The sequence below is a fragment of the Panthera onca genome, chromosome A1 (assembly GCF_046562875.1).
Source record: "Panthera onca isolate mPanOnc1 chromosome A1, mPanOnc1 haplotype 2, whole genome shotgun sequence".
Lineage (NCBI taxonomy): Eukaryota > Metazoa > Chordata > Mammalia > Carnivora > Felidae > Panthera > Panthera onca.
The window spans coordinates 155225295-155235309 of NC_138339.1; the positions used below are offsets into that span (position 1 = coordinate 155225295).

At 41.3% G+C, this 10015-nt stretch overlaps 1 protein-coding gene across 1 annotated transcript; it reads left to right on the forward strand.

Moving 5' to 3' along the window:
- Nucleotides 1-262: 262 nt before the first annotated feature.
- LOC132680236 (protein RoBo-1-like) lies at nt 263-6088 on the forward strand. The gene is made up of 5 exons (XM_060634022.2): nt 263-373; nt 766-876; nt 1332-1481; nt 3871-4002; nt 5798-6088. The coding sequence occupies exons 1-5, from the start codon at nt 301-303 to the stop codon at nt 5929-5931; spliced, it is 600 nt and encodes a 199-aa protein (XP_060490005.1). The 5' UTR covers nt 263-300; the 3' UTR covers nt 5932-6088.
- Nucleotides 6089-10015: the final 3927 nt, after the last annotated feature.

A 10015-nucleotide genomic window follows, 5' to 3' on the forward strand; every position in this document is an offset into this window, starting at 1 on the left:
ATTTCAGCTTTAGAAAGAGCTCCAATATCTTCCACATCCATGCAAAAAAAAGAAATCCTCTATGTGAATTATTTCTAGGGAAGGGAGGCCCTTTGATAACAAAGACATCTTTTTCATCTTTGCATTCCAACAGGAGGCATATCTGTCATAAAACCAGGGTTTGACAAATTCTCACTTGCCAAATGAAGGAGTGGATAAATGAATGGGCAACTCTATCCAGGTCTTGGGTTGCTAGACAAGAGACCCGGGCTCCATGGTCCTGACATTTCTCCTCTCACTTAAGCCTTTTGCAGGGCTACCATGTCTACATATTCAGCCCTGAAGAGTCTCCTTACCACCTGTGTCCTTGCTGCCTTGGTTTCTAGCATTGTGGGTAAGAATGAAAAAAATGGCCTCTTTCTCCCCAAAACTGGAAGAGTAAGGTAGACAATACAGAAAATAAACCAACTTGGGAGAGACAAGGTCCGGTTTCTCGAGTAGTGATGAGCTCTGCAAGGTTGGGAACCCTGATTAAGCATCTAGAGCAATGGGCAGTTGAAAGGGACTGAGCCTGAGCACTAAGGGGCAAGATGTGGCCATCAGGGAGGGACTATGGGCCAAGTGGGCCCATTAGGTCCCACATGGTATCATGGGTAACATGGGTATCGTGGGTAACATGGTATCTTGGCTCTCAGATATGTTTGGCTATTGGAAGCATAAACTATGATTCCTGACAGTTTTCATTCCTGAATTACTTTCTAAACAAATTTTATATCCATTTCACAGAGAGTTATAAATGTACAAGCTGCTCTCTTAATGCATGTAGTGCTGACATGGAGACGACTTGTGAAGCCTCTCAAAGCTGCTTCAGATACAAGCAAGAATTAAGGACAAAAGGTATGCTGTGCCAGGCCCCTCCCCATGCTGCTAGTCATGTGAGACAGAGAAGGTGCTTAGAGTGAGGGAGGTTGCTGCTTTTAGCAACTTGATGGAGTTCCTCACTTCCCTCTGCACCTTCTATTTTACCCTGCTTCCTAATGTAGCATTCTACCCCTATGGGGCTGGCATTATGGGGTGGTGGGAAGTGGGAGGGTGGGAGACTCTGGGAAAAAGTCTGGGCAATCACTGTTCTTCATCAGCCCCACTGAAATATGACATTCCCATTGTAACAAATGCTTGCAAACCATCCTTCCATTGGTTTATACCATGGACCAATGCAGAAGGACTCTTGAAGAAGGGGAAAGACTAAAGGCAAAAGGATTTGAGGCAAGAATCCAATACTGGCCACCCATTTAGGCATCATTCTGTATGGTTCAAAGGGGAAATTCCTTCTGGGGTTTGGTTCTGTGCAGGGGAACTCCTACAATATGTTGAAGAGAAAGGTTGTTCTTCAAGCAATTGTGTCCCAAGGATGTTCTCAGCAACACTGGGGGATAATCAAACATTTGTGTACAATCACCAATGCTGCCAAGATGAGCTCTGTAACCAAGGGAACTTCCAAGGTGAGTGCCAACACATCTCTGCTCTCCCTCCCCTCCTATTTTTTATCCCAATCCATTTCCTTAAGTCTCTGCCTTCTAAGTTCCTTCCTACGACCTGTCTCTGCTTCTGAGCTGCTTCCTACTGGTTTGGCTCAAGACCTGGACAGAGTTGCCCATTCATTTACCCACTCATTCATTTGGCAAGTGAGAATCAATGAGCGAAATCCCACCACAAGAAGGAAAGGCACAAGCCCTTCCTTAACATGGAAGACTGAATGACAACTGGGTGGCTGGGATGTGTCCTGGATTTACTGAGTCTGTAGGTTTAAATTATTTGCTTTTCCATTCCACTTGAAAAGTAGTTTGTTCTTGGCTATTTAATTCCTCACTCCCTTAACAGTATTTTTTAATTGAAGTATACATTAATATACAGTGTTATATTAGTTTCAGGTATACAACATAATGGTTCAACAATTCTATACTTCGCTCAGTGCTCATAGTATAAGTGTATCCTTAATTCTTGTTACTTATTTCACCCATCCCACCTATTTTCTCACAACCATTAGTTTATTCTATTTGTCTTTTTGTTTTTTTGCTTGTTTGTCTCTACTTTTACCTTTATTTGTTTTGTTTCTTAAATCCTACATGAGTGAAATTATATGGCATTTGTCTTTCTCTGACTTATTTCGCTGAGCATTTACTCTCTAGGTACCCATTCAGGTTTTTCCAAATGTAAAGATCTCATTATTTTTTATGGCTTAGTAATATCCCCGTGTGTGTGTGTATGTGTGTGTGTGTGCGTGTGTGTATTACATTTTCTTTATCCGTTCATCAGTCCATGGACACTTGGGTTTCTTCCATTTCTTGACTATTGTAAATAAAGCTACAGTAAGCATAAGGGGGCATATATCTTTTCAAATTAGTGTTTTTATTTCCTTTGGGTAAATATCCAGTAATGAAATTACTACATCATATGGTAATTCCATTTTTAATTTTTTGAGGAGCCTCCATACTGTTTTCCATAGTGGCTGCACCAATTTAGATTCCCACTAACAGTGCATGAAGATGCCTTTTTCTCTGCATCCTCACCAATACTCGTTATTTATTTATTTATTTATTTATTTATTTTTAGCCATTCTGACAGGTATAAATCTCATTATGGTTTTAATTTGCATTTTCCTGATGTTAGCAATGTTGAGCATCTTTTTATGTGTCTGTTGGTCATCTGTATCTTTTCTGGAAAAATGTCTATTCAGGTCCCCTGCTCATTTTTTAATTGGATTATTTGTGGATTTTTTGGTATTGACTTGTATAAGTTTTTTATATATTTTGAATATAAACCCCTTATTGGATATATAATACGCAAATATCTTCACTCATTTAGTAGGTTGCTTGTTTATTTTGTTGATGCTTTTCTTTGTTGTGCAAAAGCTTTTAATTTTGGTGAGGTCCCACGTTTATTTTTGCTTTTGTTTCCTTTGCTCCGGAGACATATATAGAAAATGTTTCTATAGCTGATGTCAAAGAAATTATTTCCTATGTTTGCTCATGGACTGGAAGAAACCAATATTGTTAAAATGTCCATACTACCCAAAGCAATCTACAGATATGCAATCCCTATAAAAACACAACATCTTTCACAGAACTAGAGCAAATAATACTAAGATTTGTACCATAAAAGACTTTGAGTAGCCAAAGCAATCTTGAGAAGAAATAAAGCTGAAAATATCATAATCCCAGATTTCAAGATACACTACAAAGCTGCAGTGATCAAAACAGTATGGTACTGGAAAAACAAAACAAAGCAAACAAACAGAAAAAAAAACCTAAAAAACAAAACAAAACAAAAATCCCAGACACATAGATCAATGGAACAGAATAGACAGCCGAGAAATAAGCCCACACTTATGTGGTCAATTAATCTATGACAAAGAAGGCAAGAATTTACAATGGGGAAAAAAGCAGTCTCTCAAAAAAAATGTGCTGGGAAAACTGGACAGCTGCATGCAAAAGAATGAAACTGGATCACTCTTTTATACCATACAGAAAAATAAACTAAAAATATATTAAAGTCTTAAATGTGAAATCTGAAACCATATAATTCTTCAATAGTAGTTTTTAAATCACAAATTATCTTCTATTATGTAAGCATTTTTTTCTTCAGCCAGGGCAGAGAGGGCCATCTCATGAAAGAAGCAGATAAACCAGATTTCTGTAAGATTATTTTTGGCTATATATTCCCACTTAATACTTCCCCCCACCCCTGCACCCTCCATGGTATCCTAATTTTAAATCATTTTGATTTTGGGTAGAAGAATCCTGGAATAACCATGATCTTGGATGGGTGGTAATAATGCTCTCAGCTCCTTTTTTCCTGTCCTTAAAATGAAAATTTTCTTTCTTCATTTAGTGCCTCAGAAGTCCTCAAAACCCAATGGAATTAAATGTCCTGCCTGCTACAATGTGCATGACATTTCCTGTGACCCAGTTCTTCTTACCTGCACTGGTACAGAGACAAAGTGTGTGGAAGTTATTGGCATAGGTATGGATATATCCTCAGGGTTTTTGGTGTTAATTTTATCAAAGGGTATAGCTGTATTAGCTATCTATTGCTGCATCATTAGTCCAAAACTTGGCAGTTTAAAATAATTAATATGTATTATTTCATTGTGTCTGTGGGTCGGGAATCTGGGAGTGGCTTAGCTGAGTGGTTCTGACTGAGTCTCTCATGAAGTTGTAATCTAGACATCAGCAGGGCCTGTGGTCATTTGGACAGAAGACCTGCTCCAGGACAGAAGATCCTCTCTTGGAAGATCACCCATGTGGTTGTCAGGCTTGGTTCCTGTTGACATGGGTCTCTCTCTGGGCTGCCTGGATGTCCTCATGTATCAGCTAGCTTTCCCCAGAACAAGTGATGACAGAGAGAGGGAGGAGGGGAGGAGAGGGAAGGAGGAAGGAGATACTGCAGTTTTAAAGTAATCTAATCTCAGAAGTGACATTTCTTCACTTCTGTCATATCGTCTTGGTTGCATAGATCAACTTTGGTACAACATGGGAGAAGACTACACAAGGATATGGATACTAGGAGGTGGGAGCTATTTCAGGACATCCTAGAGACTGACCACCATGTACAGCAAAGGCTGATACAGGATCAAGTACTGGCTATCCCTACAAGGTTTAGAGGGAGCTATCTGTCAGGAGAAGAGAGAAGAGGGGAAGAAAGCACAGGAGAGGGGAGGAGAAGAGTACACAACTTCTTCCTATACCAGAATTTGAGACTTGGGAACATGTCATATCATGATCTGCTGGAATGGACATTGAGCCATTGGCTATGAAGAGGATGGCCCCTCAGTTCTGGTTTTCATCATCACTACCATTATTGCTATTACCAAAACTCCATGATTAAGCACTTAATTTTTGAATTATGTGATTTTGAAATCTGCAGAAGGTTTTGCCATTTTCCTGAGTAGGAGGAAAGTATATATTCGTAATAAGAAGGACATGTACTATTCAGATAGAAATTGGGAAATTAACCTAGTATTGGACCATGCAGAAAGGGTATTGTCACTTCTTTACTGATCATGTAAAAGGTTTCATGAAATTAGTGGCATTTTAAGAGCTTATTAAATGGTGGGAGAGAGAGTATGGTGAGAATGGAAGTAGGTTATGCTTTTTTTGAGAAGACTTTGAGATAGAGCCTGGGACTATCACATGAAGGGGCCCTTGCATAGGTGAAGTGGAGACGAGTAAGGAAAATGGGATGTCATGAAGGATACAGGGTAACAATGGGGCTGTTGAAAGTGAGGCAGTCTCTCTACTCCAACTTGTCAAGGAAAGCACAGACAAGTGATGAGGTTCCACAGTGATAACAACTATTGAACTCATAGCCTTGGGGAAAAGGGATCTTATCTCAAAAGGGATCTGTATTGCTTCCCTCTGTTTTCCCCCAGGAAACAAAAGTAAGGAAAATAAATGGTACCACAGGGACTTTTTAGCTGAATACATGAGTTCTGATCTCAGCCTTCTTCCTTTATTCCAGCCATCTCTTCCCTAGTCAGGACACAGGGGCTCCAGTCTCAGCCATGCATCTGAGACAGGTGGGGACCCTTTGGGATCCCTCTTAAATTGAGGAGATACTGGAGGCAGAGGGAAATAGGCTTGGTCCCTGGACAGAGATGGAACTGTTGTTGTTGCTTCTTTCACAAAAGACAAAAGGGGATTCTGGGGCATCCTGAGCATCCTTTTCTTCTCCAAGAGAGGCAGATAGGATAGGATGTAGTTGAAAAGGGGAGACAAGATGAGAGAAAAGACTAACTGCTGGATTTTTCTTTTGGCAGATAACCCTATATTTTTGATTTTTGCCATGGGTTGTGCTACTGAAACTGCCTGCAACTTGAAGAATATAAGTATATTGAATAACATAAAAATCCGTACCTACTGTGTAGAACAAAGTGCTGGAGACCCCCGCTGATGTTCATCACCTCATCAATCTTGAATAATCCCTTCTTGTTCCAAGTCTTGCTTTGAAGTTTCCAGTGTTACCAAGCTCATAATCCTACAAACCTGAAAAGGTTGGAGTCCTCAGATGACTCCCCTCCCCAGCATTCCCAAGACAATGCAGAATTAAATTGTTGATAACTTCCTTAAGTATGTGTGTAATCATTCGTTAGTACTTTAGGTTAAAAAAATCTTATTCATTCCTCTAATGGGTTCTTTCTTCACCCCAAGTAGCAAGTAAGGAAATTGAGACAGAATTTCTAAGAATTGTTGTAATCTCATCTTTGTCACTCAACCATACCTTCACACTTGCTCCAGAACACACCTTTTTCCTAATATTCTCAGTTTCCACTGTTGACCCTTAATTGCCCACTGCTAAGGAAAATGCTTTCAAATGAACAATTCGGGCTCAGAAAGTTCCTTTCCCACAGCTTGTAAAATCCCAAGTATAATGGACTCTCTCTTACCTGGGAAACACAACATGTACTCAGGGTGAATGTGTCTGGGATGAAGGATACAGACAGATGTGATCTGTGAAGTTCATTCTAAATGCCAAGGAAGAGGTAGGCATGTGTACCAGGAGTCCAGAGGGCTGTGTCCTCACAATTCATGGGTGGTCACAGCCATACTGCATGTAATGCCAGGAAGAGCCATTACAGGATCCAAACTGTATGATGTCTTTGTGGTGCTGAACACAACTGAGAGACCTGGTAGCCTGCTCAGATGTATCTCTTGATTCTCCAAATTCAGTTTCCTACAGGGTGCAGTAAGTTACGTAAAAGAAAAGAATGCCCCACATACATCTTGGTGGCTCAGTCGGTTAAAAGTCTGGCTCTTGATTTTGGCTCATGGTTTGTGAGATGGAGTCCCATGTTGGGCTCCACACTGTCAGAGCAAAACCTGCTTGGAATTCTTTCTCTCTCCCTCTCTCTCTCTGCCCTTCTCCAGCTCATGTTCTCTTTCTCTCAAAATGAATAAACTTAAAAAAAAAAAGCCCCACATGTAGTGATTACCTCTGGGAAGCAATCTGTTGTCTGCATGATGCTGCAGCCCAGAACTCTATAAGGCTGTCTGCGCATGAAATCTATATTGATGGATTGTGGCCTTGACTTCTCCTTGGGATTCTCTCCAGGGAGTAAGGTACAGGCTCTTGAATCCTACTTCCACTTTCTCTTTCCTAGGCTTTTGAGAACACAGGGAATAGGGTTTATCTGCCCAAGACTCCCTATCCTCATATTTCATGTGCATTCCCACTGTGTGCTCAGCACAGTGATATAAACACAGGGCCCTCCCTCAGGGATAAGGAGCTAATCCATAGAGAACAATGACAGGGTTGCATGTAACTGCATGGGATTCTAAGCACAAATAATTAAAGAAAGCTTAGGGAAGAAAAAGGAGGTAGAGTCAATGCTGGTATATAAATATGGTAAACTGAGGCAAGTTTTGAGGAAGGAATGTGTATGCAAGTCAAGTCCTCATTTGGGAAATGGTAGGCTAGAAAATGGTTCAGCAGCAAAATACCAGAGAGGCAGTATATTAAGATAGAACTTGCACAAGAGACCTTTTATAAGGAAACTCTTGATGTAATAATGGGGAACTCTGTACTGATTCAACTCCTGAAGAGGTCATAGCAGCTCTAGTGGGCCAGTGTTACTGTTATCACCACATACAATTTATTGAGAAAAAGTGGCAACAGGATGGGAACTCCAACCCAAATGGTCAATTTGTAGACTGTGCCCTATTCTCTGTGCTGTAGTGCCTCTCAACTGATCACCATATCCTAGAAACAGTCAGCTTGGGCTGCCATAACAAACTAACACAAACATGGTGGCTTAAACAACACCAAAAAATATATTTTTTCACAGTTCTAGAAGCTAGAAGTCTGAAACCAAGGTGCCATCAGGGGTGTTTTATTCTGAGGCGTCTCTCTTTGGGTGTCTTTTCATTGTGTCTTCACAATGTATGTGTCTGCAACAGATTGGATGTTTGTGCACCATATTCCCAAATTCATATCTGAATTCTAACATCAAAGTAATCGTATTAGGAGGTAGCATTAGTGCCCTTATAAAAGAGGCTCCAGAGAGTTCCCTCATCCCTCCTACTATGTGAAGACACAGCAAGATGGCTGTCTATGAACCTGAAAGAGAATCCTCACCAGACATTGAATCATCTGGTCTTTTGGTCTCGGACTTCAAGGCTCCAGAACTGTAGGAAATAAATATTTGTTGTTCATAAGCTACCATGTATGTGTTATTTTGTTATAGCAGTTCAGACAGACTAAGATAGTATCTGTGTCTTAATCTTCTCTTATGAGGGTACTAGTCCACTTTGACTGATTAGGGCCCACCCTAGTGACCTCATCCAAATAGTCTCTGTCTCCAAATACAGCAACATTCTGAGGTACTAGAGGTCAGGACTTCAACATATGAATTTTGGTGGGGGACACAATTCAACCCATAACAAAGGGTTATAGAGTAAATGATTCTATGTATCAAGAAATGCTCTTCAGCTATGGTTCCAGTTGAAAGTGGTTGGCATAGTGTCAGTACACAGTATATGCTTAATAGATACGACCTATTATTCTTTTTCTTCTCTGCATCCTTCTCATCTCTACCCACTATCTTCCCATTTCTTTTTTCCCATATTTTCTTTTCATTCTTCAATTAATTATTTCCCAGTATTGCTAATATTTCCATGTACTTCTTTCTCTAAGAATAATAAGCAATATAACCAATTATCATGTCTCCAAGAGAGCACTGCAGTTATAAGTGAGGCAGTCAATCGATCACCATATTCTAGGGGTAAGAATATGGGGCTAGAGAGCAGTCTCTGAATTCCAGGAGGAAGCCCCTGTGAGGTCAGGGCCTCCTGAAAGAACAGACTTGTCCTTTGCTTCATGATAGAAAATGGGGAGAAGAGTTAAGATGGTGGAGTAGTATAAGGACCCTAGGCTTGCCTCATTCCTTGAACACAGCTAGATAAATATCAAATCATTTTGAATACCCAACAAGTTGATCTGAAGACTGACAAAAAAAACTGCCAGGTAGAAGGTAAAAGGTGCAGAGATAAGGACTGGGGAGAAATGGATTGTGGGTGCTGTGGAGGGGAAGGAGCCCTGGTCATGAAGAGGGACAAGAGAGAGGGGCCCGGGGAGAAGTGCCCAGGGGATCATACAAGGAAAACACTTTCCCAAAACCACTGACTGGGAAAATGAGAGGGGCTGGTTTTTCTGAGTTTTACAATCAGAAGGTTCTAAGACTGGAGTTTTAGAGGTCTTTGGCATGGCTGGTGGGGATTCCTGAGAGTGCTCCTGTGGAGAGGAGTGCAAAAGACAACTCCAGAAGTGCAGGTGGCACGATCTGAGGATTACCTGACATATACTGGGAAAGATGGTTCCAACTTCTTATAAGAGCACATCTGGGAGAAGTGGCATTACCTCTCCTTGGACAAAAGACTTGGAGGGTACCATTTTCCTCCCCCACCTCCCAGCATAGGCACAGAAACACCAGTTGAGGGCAGCTAATCTGGACACTGACTCTTTGCTGCACTTTACTCCAAACTCCATGTCCCTGCAATTTGGTGCAAATGCCATTCTGAGGCAAATATGCATCAGTCCCAGTACAGCAAGACACTCCCCCAGAGGACCACTGTAGGTACTACCATGCCAGGTCCCTAAAGTTTGGAGTTTTAAAACTCAGACAGCCTGCCTGGGAGAGACCCTAAGGTGCACTGTGCTACCCAGAGGCCCAGACACAGACAGGGTGAAGGCAATGATGTGAAGGATGCCTAAGACACATGAGAGGAGATTGCTCAATCTTCTGTGAGGATTTTCCAGACAGCAACAAGCATTAAATCCCCTCTCCAGGGATGAGAGAGGGGGCTGACATCAATTCTTTCCCCCATCCCTCATATTAAACTAACTTCAGTAATCAGCACAATGCCAACAGTGGCATCAAACTCTGCTCCCCTGTGCTCTGCAGGGGCTGCATTTCTTGATTGTGACTGAGAAGCAGGGCAGAGGGCCCATACACCAGAAGACAAGCACAAACTCCCAGTAT